Here is a 20,273-nt window from a genome sequence, read left to right as displayed (position 1 = left end):
GCCCCCAGGCTGACTTGCTCTGTGCCCCAGACTGGGTCTCAAACCATTATCCCCGACTTAGCCTCTTCTGTTGTGGTTAAGATGGAAGCCACCATTGCCACTTGGGCTTGGTTTTAGTCTGTTAGATGCCCTAGGCTGGTCTGTTCCGCCCTTCCTGAGTACTGGGAATAAGTGCGCACACCACCACTCCCAGCTGTCGCCAGCAGTTTTCCCAAGCCACAGAACCAACGGTCGGTCCTCGGCTCTGGTGAGTTGGCCAGTGTGGGCGTGCTGTTTTGAGGTTACCTGGCCCTTAGTCCCTAGAGGTACCCACTCCCCGTCCCAGCCCTACAGCTTAGGGGCTGCATGATAATCTGGATGAGACTGGAAGTGTGGCAAAGCTCACTGGACTGCATCAGGTGCTGTTTATTGAAGCTGTGAAGTGAGGGTCCATCACTCAGTTTGCTGTTGGTGACGCCTCTCCAGTGAGACTTGTCAGTGGTAGCAACTTAACACAAAGTTTGTCTCTTTGGTGCTAGGTACTCCTAGCCTGAGCCTCGGTGCGGGTGCCACCAAACTCTGTCCCGAGTGCCGCCACACCCCTTCCCTCCAGACACACCACCTTGGAGTTTGTGTCTTCTACTCTACCAACACAGAAAAGACAGAACGGTCATCCATCACTTACTCTATTATCTAGCTTCAAACTACATTCTGCCTCTTTCTCATCCTCTATCAGGAGGCAGAAGCCTGTTCCTATAATGCCTAAGGGGTCCTAGGTTGAATGGCTTTGGCATTTGGGACTCAACATGCCATTGATTTCGGCTGGGGGTGGGTCTCTGCTCGATCGAGGTTCCAGGATAGCCCTGAGTGGTTCCATCAATGTTTCTAAGTTGCTCAGGGCCAGGTGCTGGCTTTGGACTACTTAGCTCTGAGACGTGCCTGCCCGCCTGTTTGCTGGTGAGCATCATTGTCTCATTTAATGTTCAGTTTTAAAACGAAGCCTACAAAGCAGTCTTTCCTCCCTCGGCTAAGCCTCAGAAGAGTTATCTTGACCCGTGACAGTGTCGTGCATTGAACAGGCTCTGGTATTATATGACGTGTCTTGTCTCAATACCCTCCGTTGGGAAGTAGAGGGCCAAGGGGAGTGTTGCCTCTTCCAAAAGTTGAAAGGTCAAAAAAAAGTGCTTTTTGAAGCACAGAAATCCGGTACTTTGGGGTCAGCGTTGGTACAGCCAAAGGATGCCGGTGTTGTGCAGATCTCGCCATAGCGAAGCTTCCAGGGACAGGTCGTGGTTTGCGTAGAATATCAGTGGTTTCTTCTCTCGTTCGAAATAGTGGTCTGAGTATTTCTGGTAGTTGTCTGTGATGAATCCGTAGGCACTGACCTGGCAAGCAAAGTCACGGTTAGTGTTTACTGACTTGAAATAAGTGTGTGCCTGTCTCCAATCAAAGTCACGGTTAGTGAAATAAGTGTGTGCCTGTCTCCAAGCAGGTTCCCTTGTAAAGACGAAGAATGTACATGAAGTAAGTACCACACGCGTACCGTGCCCTTTGTACACATTCTCTCAAAGATGAGTCTTAACCCCGTCCAACAAAAGGTGTAATTAGTAATTACACAAGCCTGTACTCAGACAGTAAGAGGCAGAGCCTGGTTTGGAACTTAAGTGTGACTCAGCCATCATGATCTAGAAGGTCAAGAATGGAGGTTTATCACCCAGGATTACAGTGACATCAGTCAAGAAACATCTGCATTAGACTAGATGGAATGTCCTGGATGGTGTCTACCCTCCATCCCTCATGCTTTTACAGGGGCCATAGCCATTTTTTTTTCCTTAAGGTCCTGAAGATTGAACTCCTCCTGCTTGCCTCATCTGCATTCTGACGCTTGCCTTTGAAAACGCACTCAGCCTCCCTCTGACCCCTTGCATGTCACCAGGCAGAGCCTACCAGGAACCTTATACCAGTTTCAATTTTTTTTTTTTTATGTGGAAGGCAGAACCTGCTGTCCCGTGCCAGCTCTAGGATGTCCCCAGTCAGTTCTGAGAGTTTGCTTTCATAAGAGTAGTTTGGCCACTTGCCCCTTAAATACCACAAAGGAGGGAAGCAGGACAGGAGGGCAGGGGAAACTGAGGCTAGGCTGACCCAGAACCCACCCTCCTGGCTAATGGGCTCGTCCCACTTCTGCGCCACCCACCTGGTCACAGGTGTGCAAGGCTGTCAGCAGCATGAGTGCTCCCGTGCTAGGCATATACATGTCTCCAAATTGTGTGTTAATCAGCTTGGATTTCAGAAACCTGGAAGGGCATCAGAAACATTAAAACCCAAGAAGGGGCTAGCAAGAGAAGTTCAGTTAAGTACAGCCCTTGTCACTCAGCATGTGGACCCCAGTTTGGATGCCCGGAACCCACGTAAAACCGGGCAGGTGTAGCTAACACCATACTCCTGCAGTCCCAGCTGCCCTGTGGTGAGTGAGATGGGAAGCAGACAGCAGAATCCCACAAGCTCAGAAAGGTCAGCCAGCCTGGTGAATGTCACAGCCTAATCTCCACAGGCGGTTGCTTACATGTCTGTCTCTCTGAGCCCTCCAGATAATTTCTTGTGTGTGGGAGAGGTGTTGTTTTGTGGTTTTTTTCCCCCCAAGATAGGGTTTCTTTGTTGGCTGTTCTGGAACTCACTTTGTAGACTAGGCTGGCCTTGAACTCAGAGATCCACCTGCCTTGCCTCTGCCTCTCTGCCTCTGCCAGGATTAAAGGTGTGCTCTACAACACCCAGACCTCCCCACAGAGATTTAAAGACCCAAGAAAGACATTCAAGTGTTGAATGCCAGGTTGATGGTTGTGACTTTAGACTATGCTACCCAAACAGGCAGGAACAGTTTAGGAAGTGGCCTTTCTACTCCAACCAACTCTCTTTCGGGGAAATTCAAGGGGACTGACTATAAATGTGAGCGTTGAGGGTGAGCTACTGCCCTGTCTCCCAACTACTGTCTTTACCGTGGTCTCCTCAATGCTTGGACACACGTGGATTGCCTCTAACCTGAGACTGAAGTTTCTCTCCCTCCATGGCCTTTCGTAGTCATGGATGAGCAGGAATCTCACCCAGATCCTAGCTCAGGGCTCACCGGTGTGATGGTATCTACAAGTCCTGACCTCAACCTGGATTTGACACTCAAGCTCACAGCCTTCTGCTGGCCTCCCTCCACCTACTGCCTGAACCACTTTGTTTTGAGATGTTGGCCTTTGTGATGTAGGGTGGGTTTCTCTACGGTGGGCTGGCTAGCATCCATCGGCCATCACTGCTGGACCTGAAGGACATTTGGCAGATCCTTGGCCTCTACCTACTAATGTCATGCTGTGCATGACAACCAAAATATGTCCTAACAGAACCAAATCACCCACCCACCAAGTACCCCCCTCAGTGTTGGGAACCACTAATAAGAGCGGCATGGAAGCCGAGGGAGGGGGAGAAGCCAGGGCAGGCTGTCTCTTCCCCTTGGTGCTGCCAAGGCTCTTAGTGAGGCAGGGTTTGAAGCCAGAAGTGATGGTAGGAGGCTGGAATACCCAGCACCGCTGTGCCCTTCTGGCTCTGTGAAGTCTCCGTGTTTAGTTTATTTTGTGTTGACCCCGTCTTCCCCTATTACCACCTCCATCAAGGTAGCAAAAAAGATAGTAAGTGAAGCCACAAGCATTTAGTGTGCCATTGGGCACTCGGTGCTCAGTACGGGCCTTGTCCCAGTGTGTAGTGAAGCAGGCTCAGCTGAAAACACTGGATGTGTGGGGTCCGAGTGAAAAGGGGGAAGGGGATGTTGGTTCCCCATCTCCCACCCCCTTCTCCATCCACCATACCTCTCTGTCAGGTAGCTGATGAAGTCTGGGTGCAGGAGCTTGAATTTACTGGCAGAGGTTTCCGGTCCAAAATAGGTGTGAGGCCTAGGTCCCACGATAGAAGTGGACAGAGCGTCCAGCACCATCGTATTGAAGGGAGAGCGAGGGTAGTGTTAAGCGCCTGTGGTAGCGGTAGGGCCGGGGCTGGGAGTAGAAGCGGGAGAATGGGGTATAGAAGGTAGCTGGTAGCACAGATGGAACCACATGTGGCTTTCCCTTCAGCAGGACCTCCGTCGGTGGAGTGTAGGAGAGGGAGGATGGGGGTGTGAACAGGGCTGGGGGTGTGGGGAAGGAGCACTGGAACTGGGGGATGTGCGGAGGGGGTGGCAGGAGGGGGAAGTAGAGAGAGTCAGGAGGTGGCGGCGGCGGCTGCCTGGATTGCTGGGCCTGGCATGGGAAGGGGCAGGGGAAGCACCGGTTTTGTGGAAGAGGTGCTGTAGGGGGCTGGAAATAGGGGGGCTCTTTCATGAAGCGCGGCACATAGGGGGTGATGTAGGAAGGGATGTTACGGATGGGCCCAATGTAAGAGGCCGAGGTGGCAGGGCTATGGGAAGGGGACCTGGTAATGGTCACCGGGGGTGTCAGGGAAGGGTTTCGAGAGAGGGCTTTTAGTCCAGTCTGGGAGGGAGATTTGGAGGCTGGGGGGGTAGGGACCTGAGTAGACCCTCGGGGCACATGCTGGACGTGGGGACTGGGAGACTGGGAGGAAGCTCGGGAGGAAGGCTGAGAGGCAGCCGGGGTAGGGTTGTGAGAGGTTGGGCGGGAGGAGGCCCCCCGGGTGGGGGAAGGGGAAGGGGCTGAGCCTCCAGAGCTAGGGGGGAGCTGCTGGCTGGTTGGATTATCAGCGTGGTTAGATCGAGACTGGGATGGGGACTGGGTTGGGGATGGATTAGGGGTGTGGGAGGGGGAGCTCATTGGTGTTAGGGAGGCTTATGTCCACCCGGGGACTCTGAAGCAGCTCCCCAAGAGCGCATTCCCAGGACGTCACAGAACCCATCCTGGGTTCTTATGACCTATAGCAACGCCAGGGAACAATTGTTAGGTAATCACAGGGTGGGGGTGGGGCGCCCGCAGGGGCTAGTCTGGGCTCTGTCACAGCACCCATTAAGAACACCTCCAAAGCTGTTCTTTGAGAGAATGGATCATTATGTCCTAAGAACCATGAGAGGGGTTTGGTCTTCTGGCCACAGCAGTCGCCTAAGTTTCTAAGCACAAGACACTAAGAGGGACTCAGGCCAGGTCTCAGTTGTCATCTGACATCCAGGCAGTGAGGAAGAGGACATGGTACCCTCTGTTCTCAACTCTCTAGACCGAGAGGCAGTGTTCCTGGCTCCTAGGCAGAGTGCCTATCTACCAGGGCCAGTGGCATGAATACTGGACCCAGCTCTTAGTTTCCAGAGCCGCGTGTTCAGTGGGCCAGCTGCCCTGTTGCCTGTCTGTCCACCAGCAGGACAGCTGGGACAGTGGCCTACAGCTGAGGGGCCAGGTCTGTTCACCCTTCAAGGAAAGAGTACCTCTCATCCAGTAGGGCTGCATGGGCCCCCAGCCACCTGAAAGACTAGGGAACCCTGACAAATCTGCCTTTAGCTTTAAAGGTGACACTTGAGGTGGCCAAGCACTACCTCTTCATTTGCTGGACAGAGTCCCATGAGCCCTGCAGTTCACTCCACCCAGGAGTTCCCAGAAGACACGCCCACTATCAGCCAGGTTACAGTCCCCACTGCTAAATTATGCTGAATATTTAGGGATTATTAAATTCTGAAGGGAGTTTTCTCTTCACATAACTTCTCGTGACGTAGCCAGGGCTCGAGAGCCATCAGCCAGCTGCTCCACCAAGCCATGGGTCCTCAGAACAAGGGGGGAAGTAGCTCATGGGCCCCCATCTCCACTCCCACGTCGTCACTGCTCACCTGTCCCCTTTATCAGGACCTTCTGGAACAGGCACACCCAGGATGGCGGATCTCAGCATTAGGTAATCACGGATGCTGGAGGGGATGAAGATGTAGCGCAGGTTCTGTAGGGGCATTGGAAAAGGCCACATTCAACTCCAGGGAAAAGAGTCGCCACCTCATCTTCCCCACTGAAGCTTGGGAAGGTTTCCTTACTTGGCTGCATTCCCACTGGGAGGTTCTTGGGTGGTTTCACTGTAGGCTCACAGAACTTTAATAAGAGGTGACACATGATCGCCATTCCCGTGAGGACTGGCAAGGCGTGTGACTAACGCGTAAAAGCCTTTTTTGTGTGTTTTTTGTTTGTTTTAAGACAGGGGCTTATATGTAGTTCAGGCTAGTCTCAAAACTCCCAACACAGCCAAGGAACTGTGGTCCTTCTGCCTCCTGATCCTCCTGACAGACTCTCTAGACAGGCTGGAGGGCTGGCTCAGTCGTTATGAGCACCTGCTCTTCCTCCAGAAACCTGGGTTTGGCTCCCAGCACCCATACAGTAGTTCATAACTCCAGCGCCAGGGGGTCCAAAGCCCTCTTCTGGCTTCTGTGAGCATCACGTATGCATGTGGTACACAGACACAGACAGACAGACAGACAGACACACACACACAAGTTCCTAAGGCACAAGACATTGAACACATGGCTCTGGGAACTAAGCTGGGCCTAGTGTCCATGCCACTGATCCTGGTAGGTAGGCATTCTGCCCAGGGCTCTGCCCAGCGAGCTGAGAACAGAGGGTGACATGTCCTCTTCCCCACTTCCTGGATGTCAGATGACTCCAATTCTTTGGACCTTTAGGCAAAACACACACGGTCTTGATGCCTGGGTTAGAAGAAGTTCACGGGTTCCTTCCGCCCTCTGGATTGATTGCTCAATCTGGGGAAGGGTCATGGTCCTGTCGTGAGGGCTACTGAGGGATTCCCAGAAGAGCCGGGTGAGAAAGGCCAGGTCATCCTGTGCCAGCCCAACTCCTGCTTTCAGAGGAAAGCAGCCCACTGCTAGAGAACACCTGCGTGAGGACTCCTCCCTGAGCCACTCCCAAATTCCTGGCACTGATCTGAGGTGATAAAGCGGAGCGACAGACTCCCACAGAGGTACCATGACGTTTCGTTTTCCCACAGTAGAGACTCAGTGTGTAGACACTCTGCTGAGGACAGTTCTAAATGTCCTGAGCAGAGGTAGAAGCTAATAGAAACAGGGCCCATCCCTCTCCAGGCCTGTAGAATCCGTTACCCGAGATCTGTCTCCCTCGGAATGTGGCGCCCAGTTATGGCCAGTGAGTGTGGAGGGAAGATGCAGGGCAGAGAGCTCCAAGGCTGGCTCTGGTACTTGTCCTGGAGCTGTGACCCGGGCACGAGACTCCGTTCTTGTACCTGAGTTTTCTACACAGTTCTGGTTGAGGGTTCAAGAGGACCCACGTCACTCACTCTCTGAGTGGGTAGTCTGGGGACATGCAAACATCTCCAAAGGGCCTAGATTGGAGTCATTCTAATAGAATGTTTTGGGCGTGTTCTCAAACATCTTAGCACTCCCTCTCCCTGCCCCCCAAGACAGTTTCATTGTGTAGACCTGGCTGACCTGGATCTTGCCATGTAGATAAAGGTGGCCTCAAAACTCACACCGATCTGCCTGGCCCTGCCTTCCAGTGCTGTGACTAAAGGTGCATACCATCACACTTAGCAACCTCTCAGTGGCCCTTAACTCTGCCACCGGAAAACAGAGATGACAATTTCACACAGAGCAACCGTGATACTTAGCTCCCTGCCCTATAACACCCTGGAACCCTGGAACAGAGGAGGTACCCAGTAAATGCCCTCACACTGTGCATAGATGAGGTACTCTGAGGTTGGGCATTCTAGGTTTGAACCTTGGGCCATCTGCTGACTCACCTCCAGTCTCCTCCCCAGTGAAGTGGGGCCATAGTCAGTAAATATTAACCTTTCCTGGGAATTCCATGCCTGAGAGGCAGCCCTGAGCCAGCAGAAAGAACAGGGAAGTGTCCAGCAGATCTGCCTTTGGCTATTCCAGAACTCATTATGTAAATCCGGATGGCCTCAGACTCAGATATCTGCCTGCCTCTGCCTTGGGAGTACTGGGATTAAAGGCGTGTGCCTTAGGCCACCCAGATGGTGGCCAAGATCTTAACACTACCTATGCTTCCACTGGACAGAGCCTGTGAACCCCAAAGCCCTCCCCACACAAAGGTTCCTAAGAAGACAGTGCCCACCACCGTCAGCCACGACGGTTCATCCACTGCTGGCCTCACCTGCCCTTGTGGCACAGAGGTGAAGCCCAGTTTGGCATAGGAGATGAGCGAGTTCTTCATGGTGTTCACGGTGAAACCGTAGAAGGAGGTCTTAGTGCCCACGTCGTGCTCAAAGCCTTCGGTTATGGCGCCATTGAGTCTGGCCCCAGCAGAAGCCTATCAGTATCTTTGTGGCAATGCCATGCTGTCTGGCTTACTTCCATCTCCATGGCTCCACCCCATTAGTCCCCATCTCTCTGGTTTGTGCCACTCCCCTGCCCATGAGAATATCTGTTTGGGCGTCTAGCCTGATCCTCACTTCTTGGGTCCTTAAGGGATGCTCTCTGAATGGATAAGTCTAGTCCTTGGGACCCTTCCTCCCAGCTTCCTTTGCACTGGGGACCTGTGTTCTGTCTTCAGGGCTGGCTGATCCTTGGTTTAGACCGGTGGTCCTCTACCTTCCCAATGTGGTACTGCTATAATACATAAAGGTGAGTCCCAACCATAATACTTCCATTGCTACTTCCTGACTGTAATTTTGTTGCTGTTATGAATCGTAATATTAATATCTGTTTTCCGATAGTCTTTCAGGTGACCTCTGTGACAAGGTCCTTTGACCCCCCAAAGGGGTCACAACCAATAGGTTGAGGACTACTGACCTGTCTTAGGCTAGCAGCTGCCTTGGCCCTTGCCTTGGGGCAGATATTCCCTCTGGACTAGCAGAATAAGGGCTGTCCACCCAGTTCCCTGCCCCTTTCCTTATTACCTGAAGACATAGTCATGAGCATCGATTTTCTGGCCCTGCCGGGACCCATTCAGAATGCCTCCATTACCCACCACGGCACAGCGAATACAGCTTGGAGGTAGTTTCCTGGAGGCACCAAACAGCTCCCCGCTCTCCGGGCTTTTCAGAAGTCTCAGAGTAGAGGCAATGACTGTGGGTGAGGATGAGGGGGAGCCGTGAGGAGCAGGCGGTTGCCAGGCTTACCCTGGACAGCCTGGCCTGGGACCTACATTATGGAGACCATCCTAGGAAGCAGAGAGGGTGGGGGACAGTGGGGACAATGTGTATATCAGGGATAGAGAAAAGGACGCGGGGAGCTTAGGTAGTCTGCATATCTAGAATAACTGGTTCTCTAAGACCGGTTCACTCCAAAAGAAAAGAATCCAAGGCATAGGGTGGGCCTGACCATGGTGGTTGATGTCAATGGCCACAGTGGTGGCGTGAAGGCCCTCAAACCTCTGGTGTCAGACTACTGTTAAACACTGGTCATACTCCACGCTAGGGAGTGAGAGTCACTGAGCAGGGGAACCTTCTCAGCTTAGTCCTGGCTGCTTGGATGGAGGAGGAGAGGGAAAGGCAGGAGTCATGCATAGAAGAGCCCACAAGGCTTTCCAGTGATACTGTGAAGGCAGCCAGGGATGGTGTATACAGTGGGACCAACAGTGGGAAGAAGGGGCTGGCTGAGCCTGAAGGTAGGGGAGAGGCGACAGGTGACAGGTTACCTTTCTGGGAGAGCCCCTGCCATCCGTAGGGGACTTTGTGCTGGCTCAGATTATTCCAGAGTTCCTGAGTGAAGAGGCCCTCCCACAGCAGCACTGGGGTGGAGAGGTCAAACAGGCTGCGGAAGCGATGGTCCTTCTGAATGGCCAGGGACAGCGAGTGTTGGCAAAGTCGGCTCTGGGAATGAGGAGAGGAGAGGGCTGAGCCCATTAGGTAGAGGCCAGGGGTGTGCCTCCCTGGAGCCTACAGACCTCACAAGAGAATTGGGGAGTGCTAATTTCCCTTATCCCTCCAGAAGGGGCCATCCCTGAATCTTTTCGCTGAGATTGCCTGTGGTCCAGCAGCCTCATGGGACCACGGAACATTCTGTGTTTAGTCTGGCCACCCAGGCCTTCCTTGCATAATCGGATCTGGCTTTATATACGTCACATCCCACATGGGCAAACACCGGATTCTCTGCAACCAGTGAGTCGGTGGCTTCAAGCCTGGCATCAGAATCTATCATCCTGATCCGAATCCTACCTCCTGCTGGGAAGAATTACAGCCACCCTCCTTTCCTTGGCTGCTCATAGTGAATCCCCCAGCCTTCGTGTCCACTGAGAACTGTAAAATGACACTGTCATGTTTGGACCTAATGTGTCATTCAGGTAGCTTTGTCCCCAGCTGGTGGAACCAATCATTGAGGAGTACTTAGACCATAAGCGCTCTGCCCTTTCTCAGTTAACCTGTAGGTGCGTTAATAGTTTGATGGCAGCCGGGCGTGGTGGCACTTGCCTTTAATCCCAGCACTTGGGAGGCAGAGGCAGGCGGATTTCTGAGTTTGAGGCCAACCTGGTCAACAGAGTGAGTTCCAGGACAGACAGGGCTACACAGAGAAAGCCTGTCTCGGGGAAAAAAAAAAAAAAAGTTTGATGGCAGCCCAGCATGGTGATGCACATCTTTAATCCCAACATTTCCAAAGCAAAGGCAGTTGGATCTCTGTGAGTTCAAGACCAGCCTGGTCTAAATATAGAGTTCCAGGTCAGTTAGGGCTACATAGAGAGACCATATCTTAAGACACCAACCAATACTACTCCTACTATTACTCCTCCTCCTCCTCCTCCTACTAATTTGATGATGAGCTGGAGGGAATGGCTCAGTGGTTAAGAGCACTGACTGCTCTTCCAAAGGTCCTGCGTTCAATTCCCAGCAACCACATGGTGGCTCACAACCATCTGTAATGAGATCTGATGCCCTCTTCTGGAGTGTGTCTGAAGACGGCTACAGTGTACTCGCCATTTATAAAATAAATAAAGAAAATCTTTTTTAAAAACATTAATTTTATGACATCATTGGGGATGGCAGAAACTTCTGCAGTGAGGTCTTGCTGGAGGAAGTTGGTCACTCCAACATGTTTTGGGGGTTCTATCCTGTCCCAGGGTCCCCTGTGTCCTCGCTCCATGTTTACTGGCTGCTGTGATGGAAAGGATTCTGTGATCTGCCATCTCCCATGATGCTCTGCCTTTACAAACAGCGGATCCAAATGACCATGAAACCACGAGCCAACCTAACTTTTCTTCCTTTAAGGCTGTTTGCTCGAGTTTGTCGTAACAACAGAGAAGCTAGGGCATCTGCCTACCTTGTTTAGGAATAAGGTATTTGTGAGTGTCATGAGAATGAAGCCTTATAGGCTTAGGCTAGCCCTAAATCTACCAGCCAGCCTCCTGAACACAAGGCTGTGTGAAAAAAACGGAAGCCATGCAGTGGATGTATGCAGAGATGGAGTGATACCAAGTCGAGCCAAAGACAGAAGTAGGCCAGGTGGTTTTTTTAGAGCCTCAGGGGGAAGTATGGTCCCCTGGTCTGATACTGGTTCTCTGGCTTTCGGAACCAGTGGAGAGTTGATTTCTAGTGGGTTTGCTGTTGTTGTTTTGTTTTTGTTAATGATGCATACGCATGTGTTTACACATGGGAGAACAGCTGCCCCACAGACAGCCACAGGCCTCAGATCCCCCTAGAGTTGGAGTTTCTAGGAGGTTAGGAGTGAGCTGTCTGATATAGGTACAGGAGACCAAACTTCAGACAAACCAAATGCGCTCAGAGCCCCAAACTCTAAGCCACCTAGCCTGTGCCCTGAGCTGTGGCAGCCGCAGGAAACAGGATCTCACCTCTGCACTCAGGGCCCTCCGGGAAAGCAAGGTTTTTAGTTGGCTCCAGAGTCTCAGCCTGGGTGTGGGGGTGGGGTTGGGCCCTGCGATTTCTGCATAAGCTTCTTGGTTAAGCCCTTGATCAAAGGACAGGGCAGGAAATGGTTCGACAGTGGTTTCTGTTATCATGTAACCTATGAGCATCCCACACGAGGCCAAGAGGATGCAAACCAACCCACGGGGCGCGTGGGGAGACGGGATGAGGGGCGTAACCCTGAGAAGGTTGTCAGTGGTGCATTAAGCCACAGACAGACACGGATGTTAGAAAGTCAGACTTGTGAGCCACAGCCAAGGGATACATGACTTCGGCCTAAACCATGACATCTTTCCTTGGAAAGACTGGTAGTTTGCTTGTGGACAAAGTTGTGGATGTCTGGGGAGTAAGGGCCAGTAGGATAGCAGAAAGGGGTTGTCTGGCATCAGAAGGGAAGCTGTAAGAGCAGGTGCGAGTGGGCGAGCCCCTGACACGGGGAGTAAGGTAGATGGATGCTTTTGTACAGTCCTGCATGGTGCAGTTCGGTTCCCATCTAGACAGCCTGCATTGCCCTCGCCAATGGATGGACACATCTGACTCTACATTCGTTCCGTTAGATAAGCCAGGCACATTCCGGCTCTGATGAAGTCACTTGTTCTAAACCATAAGTTAATCCCTCTTTCCGGTCCACACTGTGGGAATACAGTTGAGTTTGTGGCGTCTCAGGACTACACTTCCATCAATAACTCCCCCAGTAAAGGTCCTCTCTGCAACCCGAGGTCTGTCTACCTGGCTTTTTTGGTCTCTAACACCTCATGCATTAAGATGGGATTGTCCCCATTTTAGAGCACCTTGCTACATGTGTTCAAAAGTCACAGCCATGTATGTTTTAAACTAGCTGGGACCAATTAATTAATTGTCATCAATTAGCATGGAGCAGAAAACCTGTTAGAAACTTAAAATGACCTGACCCAAGCTCTCAAGATGACTATAGCCTCTTCAGCTGCTAACCACATGCCCACAACCTGCTCCAAATGCTGCTCTCCCCCATCAGTTGCCCAAAGTCACTTGTGCTGTCTCTGAGTGACTAGTCTATCACTAACCTCCTGAACGCAGGGGCATCTTTTCTCCCTGAGCGCCCCTCCAGACCTCAGTTAACATATCCAATTTCAGGCACTGAAAACAGTCCTGATTAAGCCTGAATCCATAAAAGACATTAACATCCCCCAGTTTACCCAGTGTGAGGAGCTGGGTGGGTGGCAGGGAAGGCTGGATATCACCCAGTATGTGGCCAGGCCTGGGGTCCGATCAGGCTCCCATCTGGATGGCACTGATTGCTGCTGAGTGGACCTGGTAAAGCGCCTAACTGCTCTGTGCCTGAGTTTGCCCCTCTAGAACAGCTCAGTACTGTTTACCGTTTTCCTGAACCTTGAGAAGGAAGTGGTCTGCGGCGCACCAGGTATCTGGCTATTACTTAGGGTTATGGATCAGAGTCCCTGAGACCTTCGAAGCAAACCCGGGGCATAGGCTCTGGATGACACTCAAGGACCTGAAATCCCAGTTCTAGGGCATCCTATGCTTCTTGGGCATCTGTACACACGCATAAGCAAACACATTCATACTACTAGTGATAAATATTAACAAGAAACAAAATTAATTTTTAAAAGGGGAGATAGTTGAGTGCTGACTCAGCAGTGAAGAGCACTCAGGGCTCTTGCAGAAGACCTGAGTTCAATTCCCAGCACCCACCCATAACTGTCTGTAACTCTGGTGGGTTCTGCTGCCTGGATCCCCTGTGACTCCTGTACTCACACGTGTGCTCGCACGTGTGTGAATGTGCACACACACAGAGTTAAAATAAGGACACAATTAAGACTCCCAAGAACTTTCCAGTCGGCTGTAGCCCAGGGGTACTAACCTATCTGCCGCTTTCTGCTGAGTTACAGGAAACACTAGTGGCCGGATCCACAGATGCTTCGAGAAGATGAATGTTTACCTCTAAGTGGGTGGAAGCACAAACAGACTATACCCAGAAGCCTCAAGAATGTCTTGTTTGTTCTCTTCTCTTCCCCTCCCAGCTAGAACATGCTCAAGCCGCCCCAGAGTGGGGGACCATGCTCAGACTGCCCCAGAGTAGATCACCGTACCTTTCTGTTTTCCGAATTCAGTGGTTTGGGGTCAAAGAATGCTCGTGGGGACGCCATGTTCCTGGTGGGGAAAGACAGAGGTAAAGTGGGGGTCCGACCGGCAGCTTAGATGCTTCTAGGCTGATTTCTTCAACTCTGAGGCTGACAGAATGCTAGGGTTCACACGATGTTTATTTCTTTGATCTTTACTCTGAACCATGACTTCCTCTTTAGATGTACAAAGTACCATCCCTTAAGTATATTCTGGCCAGCTACAGAAACCAAGAAACAAGTCTCTCAGCAAGGACAGAAATGTGGGGTTTATAGGAATAGGGGTGGTTAAATATGAAAATGTAAAACAGGAAATTGTATCTGAGAGGTCTCCTTCGAAAGCCCCAGGGGTGAGTACATGCCCTTAAACCCAGTATTTAGATCGAGGCAAAAGGATTAAGGGTTCAAAGCCACCCTCTGCTACTAAGGTTTGCATTGTGGCTGAGCAGGTGGCACTGAAGCAAACAGAAACTGCACCAACAGAAGCTTGGGGGACAGTTCTGAGGACTGAGGCCATAGGGTGCCCTGCTCCTCAAGTGGCGTGTGTCCAGAACTCCGCGTTGGTGCATGTGACTCTCGGTTTTGGCATCTGTACGACTGTACTTGGATCACCTGGTTTTTGGGAAGGGGCCCAAGAGAACAGCTAAATTACCCAACGTGAAAAGGCCTTCTAAATGCCAGCTATTGTCAGTAAGGGAGAAAGGCAGGGATCTTCTATCTCTACCAGTCTCTTCTAAAGGGATGCGAGAGGGACAATCACAAAATTCCTAGGCACTGTGATGCCACAGGGCAGAGGGAGGGAGTGGAGGAAGCCTGTTCAGGGGACAGTGGCCAAATGTGCCTCTCCTTTATTACCCCAGCGGCATCTGGGAGGCAGGGGTCACGGGAGGACTTTGGACCTGCAGGTTTGCCTGGGAAACAAAGGTCTCCTGTGCGTCCTGAGCTGGCTGAGCCAGTGTGGTGCTCGTGATCTGCGCTTCCCTTCCATTTCCCAGGTCTCTAGTAAGATCTTGAAGGGACACGGGATGATCCTGCCCTGCTCCTCCCTGCCCCCCTCGACTAGCCAGATGTCCACCCTATAATCCTATAGCTCCACCCTCCTCTAAGGAGCTGAGACCCTGTTCAGCCTGTGCTACTTGGAAGGAGCATGACAAACATCCACACCGTTCTGATAGATTCCCAGCTCACCTCTCTGCCCCCCCCCCCCACTCTGTAGTAACTCTGTCAGGCAACAGGCCTGGGACCCCCCAAAGAGAAACTGCCAGACTTAGAACAAGAGTGACTGCCATGGGCTGTTGATAGTGGGGACTCTCCTGAACCCCGATGTCGTCCCTCACCCAAGGCCTAAGGGTACTTTCCAGCTTCCCTGGCTTTGGTGGCTTCATGGCCCTCTCTCAGGAATCCAAATTCTTCCTGCTACCTAGGGCTCCTTAAAGCGAGGTCGGCACCCATACCCCTCTATGAGGACTTTGCAGCCTTAGAAATAAGCACCAAAATGCATGTTTTAATAAAGCTAAGGGCGCTCATTAGGTGTGGCAGCATACTGTAATTCTAGCACTCTAGAGGCAGAAGCTGGAGGATCACGAGTTCAAGGCCACCCACCCTCTGCTACATAGCAGGTCTGAGGCCAGTTTGAGTTTTATGAGCTACATACTGTCTCACAATGAAGAAACAAAGTAAACCCACATATATTTAACTTAATTTTTAAAATAAGCATAGAGTGTGTGTGTGTGTCTATGTGCGCTGTGTCTGGATGTGTTCATTCGTCTGCGTGACAGTGGTGGGGATGAGTGGGACATAAGAGGGGGAGGGAGGGGGGGGAAGAGTGATCAGATTACGTTATATACAAGGATAGAATTGTCTTTCTTTTGTTTATTTCCTGGTTTTTCAAGACTAGGTTTCTCTGTGTAGCGCTGGCTGTCCTGGAACTCACTCAGTACACCAGATTGGCCTGGAGCTCAGAGATCCACCTGCCTCTGCCTTCCGGGTGCTGTGATTAAAGGCGTGCATCACCACTGCCCTGTTGACATATGAAAACTTCAAAGAACAAATTTAATTTTAAAACATTGGTTACAAAAATTTTAAAAAGTTCCCAGATTGGAGAATTCTCTGTGAATAGATGGCTAGATCCCCCCTAAGATGCAGTGGGAGCCCCCTTGGACACTGCAGGTCCAGCCACTCTTCTACCTGACTGTCACTTGGCCCTGATCACAAGGACGCTCATCTTCTGGCCATACTCAGAAAGCCACCTACCTTGCTGGACTACCTACCCTCCTCCTACAGCCAGGCTGAACCCTAACCTGCCCCTTACTCCCTCACATTCAGGTTTTACTGTACTGTAGCAAACTCCAGCAAAAACAAGGAAAAGGACGGGCTTTCAGTTCCTAGCAGATGTTGTCAGGGGTTGTTGTTGTCGTCGTCTTAGTTTTAGTACTGGGGACCAAACCCCAAGACTTCATCCATGGAAGGCAAACATTATACCAATTGAACTATATGCCCAGCCCTCAAATCAGATTTTGAAAGGAAGAAAGATCTCCTGAGAAGGAAAAAGGTTTTGCCAGATGCACTAGGGAGAGACCTCCGGGCTTTTACCCCTTTCACAAAGAACTACAGTCAACTTCAGAACACTGAGAGCAGCAGAGGCAGTCTTCCACAGGAGAGGGCATGCCAGCTGGCTATCCAATACCAAGTGGTCAGCCCTGAAAGCATATGTACAAACTACATTATACAGACTGAGCAGGCTATATTTAGGAATATATATATATATACACACACATATATATACACATACATACATATATATGTGTGTATATTATGTATTCACATATACATATATGTATTATATATGTGCATGTGCATATATGTACATATATGTATATACATATGCATGTAACAACAATTAAAAATTAAAAAGGGGGCCAGCAATTTGAAACATCAAGGAGGAGTATATGGGAGACTTCGGAGGGAGGAAAAGAAAAGGGGGTACCAAGTACTTATGACCTCAAAAATAAAAGAAATAATAGCGATATTGTTTAAAAAGGAAAAGCTCTGATGAGGTGTGATCCAGCTGTAACCGACCTCCCGTGTGAAGTCAGGTTAGGCCCTTTCTAGGATGTTGCCAGCCTCAGCGCTAAGGGGACCAGACTCAGGGTTTGTTATTTTGCGACTGATGTGTGTGTCCTTCAGCCAGACACTAGAAACCCACTTGTTCTCATCCCATCAAAGCTTGATCAGGAGTGTGCAGAAGCTGCGTGCTGCGCTGTGTGTTTTTCCGGACCCCCTCGCCCAAGCCCAGATTCTAGGTATGGCTTAGGTCACCTCCCTGAAATAAAGCTAAACCCTCTCGAGGCTCCTTCAGTGAGCCAGGTGGAAGGCTCAAAACAAGTTCTGTGTTGTTCCAGACGCAGTTTGCATTTCCCCAGGGCCATGCCCAGATGGAGCTTATCAAACTAACTACTCAAACAAATAATAGATCCAGATAAAAGGGAGTCAGGTGCAGGTAGGCCTGAGCTCAGAGTCCAGAGTGAGGAGTGAGCCGAGCAGTAGGAGACTGGCCACCTGAAGAGAAGGACAAAGTTGAAAAACAGGGGACTTGAGTCCCCACCCTAAAAGTGGATCCAGGAAGAAAGTGGCAACAGGGAGCTTCCCAATTAGGCCTGGACGGAATTCACCAAAAACACCAGGGTCGCCAGCGTGCTCCGGACCGAGCAAAGGCCCCAGGGTCCCGGAGGCAGCCTGAGATTAAGGCGGCAAAAGGCGTGTCGCCGCTTCCAGTCGCTCCAGAGTGTCCGCGGGCGTCCGGAGAGCTGAGAGCGCACGCCCTCCCCGCGCCCTGAGCGCAGCGCCCCGCAGCGCTTACCTGGCGGGAACCTGGGTCTCAGGGGACCTCTGCCCCGCCGAGGAGTACAGCATGAGGAGGATCCCAGAGCTGGTGGCAACGAGCAACAACATCCGAAAGAGCCAGCGGCGCGGGAGGTCCATGCGAGCCTGGCCGGGGTGCGCCCCGTCTGCCGCCCTGCTCACTGAGCCCCCGGCCGGAGAGGACGGTCCCAGTGGGACGCGCGGAGGCGGCGGCCCTGCTCTGCCCCGCCCTGCCCACGGCGGGCTGCCGCGCGCCTCCGGGTCCTGCAGCTCCCCCCTGTGTCCTCGCCAGGCCTTAGGTCGCAGCAACTCCAGAGACTGAGCGTCACTAAGGCCGTCGTGCAGCTGCCGGTGGCTGGAGTCGCGAGAGCTATTCCAGGGCTGCCCCCAGGGGACTTCGATGGCGGCCACCCCTGAGGCTGCTCTCCAACGAGAGCCACACCCCGGATGTACCTATTCCAGAGTTGGGCAGGGATGTTCGGTTCTCACCGTCCAGGGCAAGCATGTGCAGTGAAGGGTGGGAAGGGCACGAGGAGACAAGGCTGTCTGCTGCCCTGACTGAGCACTGTGCGCTTAGGGACGCCCACCCCAGGTTTCTGGACCAGAAGTGGGTGGCTGGCAGCTGTGAAACAATCTTGCGGGCTCCCTCACAAGGACCGAGGACTTGATGGATTAAGGCTCTTGTACCTTGTGTACTTGCAGAAGAGTATATTCAAATAATGGAAGGAAACCCCTTAGCTTGGATTTGGGGTTAAAGGTGGAGGGTTCAGGTAGGGAGCCTGCCGGCCGTGGGGTGCACTGAGGGGCTTAGGTTGTCCTCTGTTTATTTGGTGACTACCCATTGAGATGGAGGACGTCACGCAGGGGGCCCGCGGTGATGGTTGTTACCCCTCTGTTTGGCAACACGCAGAAAAGCCAGGCCTCTCCATGCGCTGCTCAGACTTGGCCTGAGAGGCAGAGAGACTGGGAGGGATGGAGCATCAGCATCGCCAGGGGCTGGGGAAGCTGGCCTGCTCTTTGGAAGCAGAGCCCTTTTTGTCTGTGAGCCATCGGTGGTGTGTTCTTCAGTATAGTCTGGGAGAGTGGACCTCGGCTCCCCAAGCTTCAATCTGGTCTGATAGCTGAGAAAATTGAGGTTCACGGATTGGTATCTGCCCAGTGTCAGGCCCTGGGTGTGTGGATAAGAGAGTACTTTCTTCAGTCTTCGCCCCAGTCTTGTGTGGACCAGGATTCCCTGGAGTGTAGCCAATCAAATCAATCCTGCCCTTTGTTCCAGAGCTGAAAGTGTTGTCGTGCTAATGGCCACAGCTAAGACTTTGTGGTTTCACGTTTCGTTTTATTTTCCATGTCCATACACTTGTTGATGTGCAGGCACACGTAATTTGTAGAAGATCCCGTTCTCTCCTTCTACCAAGTTTGTCCCAGGAATTGAACTCCGGACCTTGGCCATTTTGATGGCCCCTGATTTCAAGTTTTTCCTTTCAATCTTTGTGCTCTTCCTTTGTCAAAATTGCTGTTACTTAACCCTGTACAGTTCCTTCCCTTCCTGGGGGATGCTCTCTCTCTCCTCCTCCTCCTTGGGAGTTTCCCCCCATCCATGTTAATGATGTAGATCTACGTTGTTGGTTTTTTTTTTTTTTTCAGTGTCCCATGGCAACACTTCCTGAACCAAAGCATCCTCACTCCTCCCATCCAGTCTGTCCTGACACCTCAGGTTTCTCAGGAGCTTTCTCTCTCCGGGTCATAATCTGTGCTACTGTCTCAGCAGCAGCACAAATCCGCTTGTGGGCTTGGCTTTCCACCCAACCAAAGTCCTACACAGATCCATGCTTGGATCTGCGCCCCAGCACTCCCTGCCCCCATGTGCCCACTCATTCCAAAGCAGAACGGAACCACTAGAAACCCAGCTCTGCTCACTTCTTGCCAGCCATTGCCCAAGTCTTGGTTGGCTTCTGCTCCTGTTCTTCTTCCTAGTGACTCTGGAACATCCCGCCAAGTTCTCTCTTGTCTCTGCCATTCTTTCACCAGGAGTGAGCATCGGGCTGGGGATTTAGCTCAGTTGGTAGCATGCATGCCTCGAACTCATGAAGCTCTATGTCAACCCCCAGCACCACTTAAGTCAGTTATGGTAGCATACATCTGTACAGGGAAAGGCAAGAGGATTAGAAATTCAAGGTCATCCTTGCCTACTTAAGAGAGTTGAGGCCAGCCTGGGATACGTGAGACTCCACCCAGTGGTTACTGTTAACTGTCAATGGAATCAGTCTGGAGCGGAGCTTGCCTAGATCCAGGTCGGCTTTTTTTTCTTTTTCTTTTCTTTCATTTTTGAGGCAAGGGCTACACAGGTAGCCCTGGCTTGCCTGGTACTTGCTCTGTAGCCCGGCCTGACCTCGACTTGGTCCACATGAGTTCATGTCTCAGATTAGCTGCTTCAGGTTCCTTGGCTCCCTTCAGTCCTGTTCTGCAACCTGGATTGGAAGCAAGGTTTTTTCCTTGACCTTATTCAGGGTACTTTAT

At 51.6% G+C, this 20,273-nt stretch overlaps 2 protein-coding genes across 2 annotated transcripts; both read right to left on the bottom strand.

Annotated features, from left to right (window-relative positions):
* Positions 1-385: 385 nt before the first annotated feature.
* Positions 386-18,361, bottom strand: St6galnac2 (ST6 N-acetylgalactosaminide alpha-2,6-sialyltransferase 2). Its single transcript, XM_021178276.3, has 9 exons — positions 17,755-18,361; positions 13,866-13,926; positions 9,561-9,735; positions 8,821-8,989; positions 8,076-8,214; positions 5,774-5,877; positions 3,825-3,908; positions 2,174-2,273; positions 386-1,364 (listed from the first exon to the last, which is right to left on the bottom strand). Exons 1-9 carry the CDS (start codon positions 17,874-17,876, stop codon positions 1,197-1,199), a joined length of 1,122 nt encoding a protein of 373 aa, XP_021033935.1. The 5' UTR covers positions 17,877-18,361; the 3' UTR covers positions 386-1,196.
* Positions 3,907-4,849, bottom strand: LOC115032549 (testis-specific serine/proline-rich protein). Its single transcript, XM_029484183.2, has one exon. The coding sequence runs from the start codon at positions 4,776-4,778 to the stop codon at positions 3,909-3,911; it is 870 nt and encodes a 289-aa protein (XP_029340043.1). The 5' UTR covers positions 4,779-4,849; the 3' UTR covers positions 3,907-3,908.
* Positions 18,362-20,273: the final 1,912 nt, after the last annotated feature.

The sequence above is a fragment of the Mus caroli genome, unplaced genomic scaffold (genome assembly GCF_978045245.1).
Source record: "Mus caroli unplaced genomic scaffold, Mus_caroli_1 scaffold_13, whole genome shotgun sequence".
In the NCBI taxonomy this organism is placed as follows: Eukaryota; Metazoa; Chordata; class Mammalia; order Rodentia; family Muridae; genus Mus; species Mus caroli.
The sequence above is the reverse complement of the archived record's forward strand: the minus strand, read 5'-3'. Positions and strand labels throughout refer to the sequence as shown.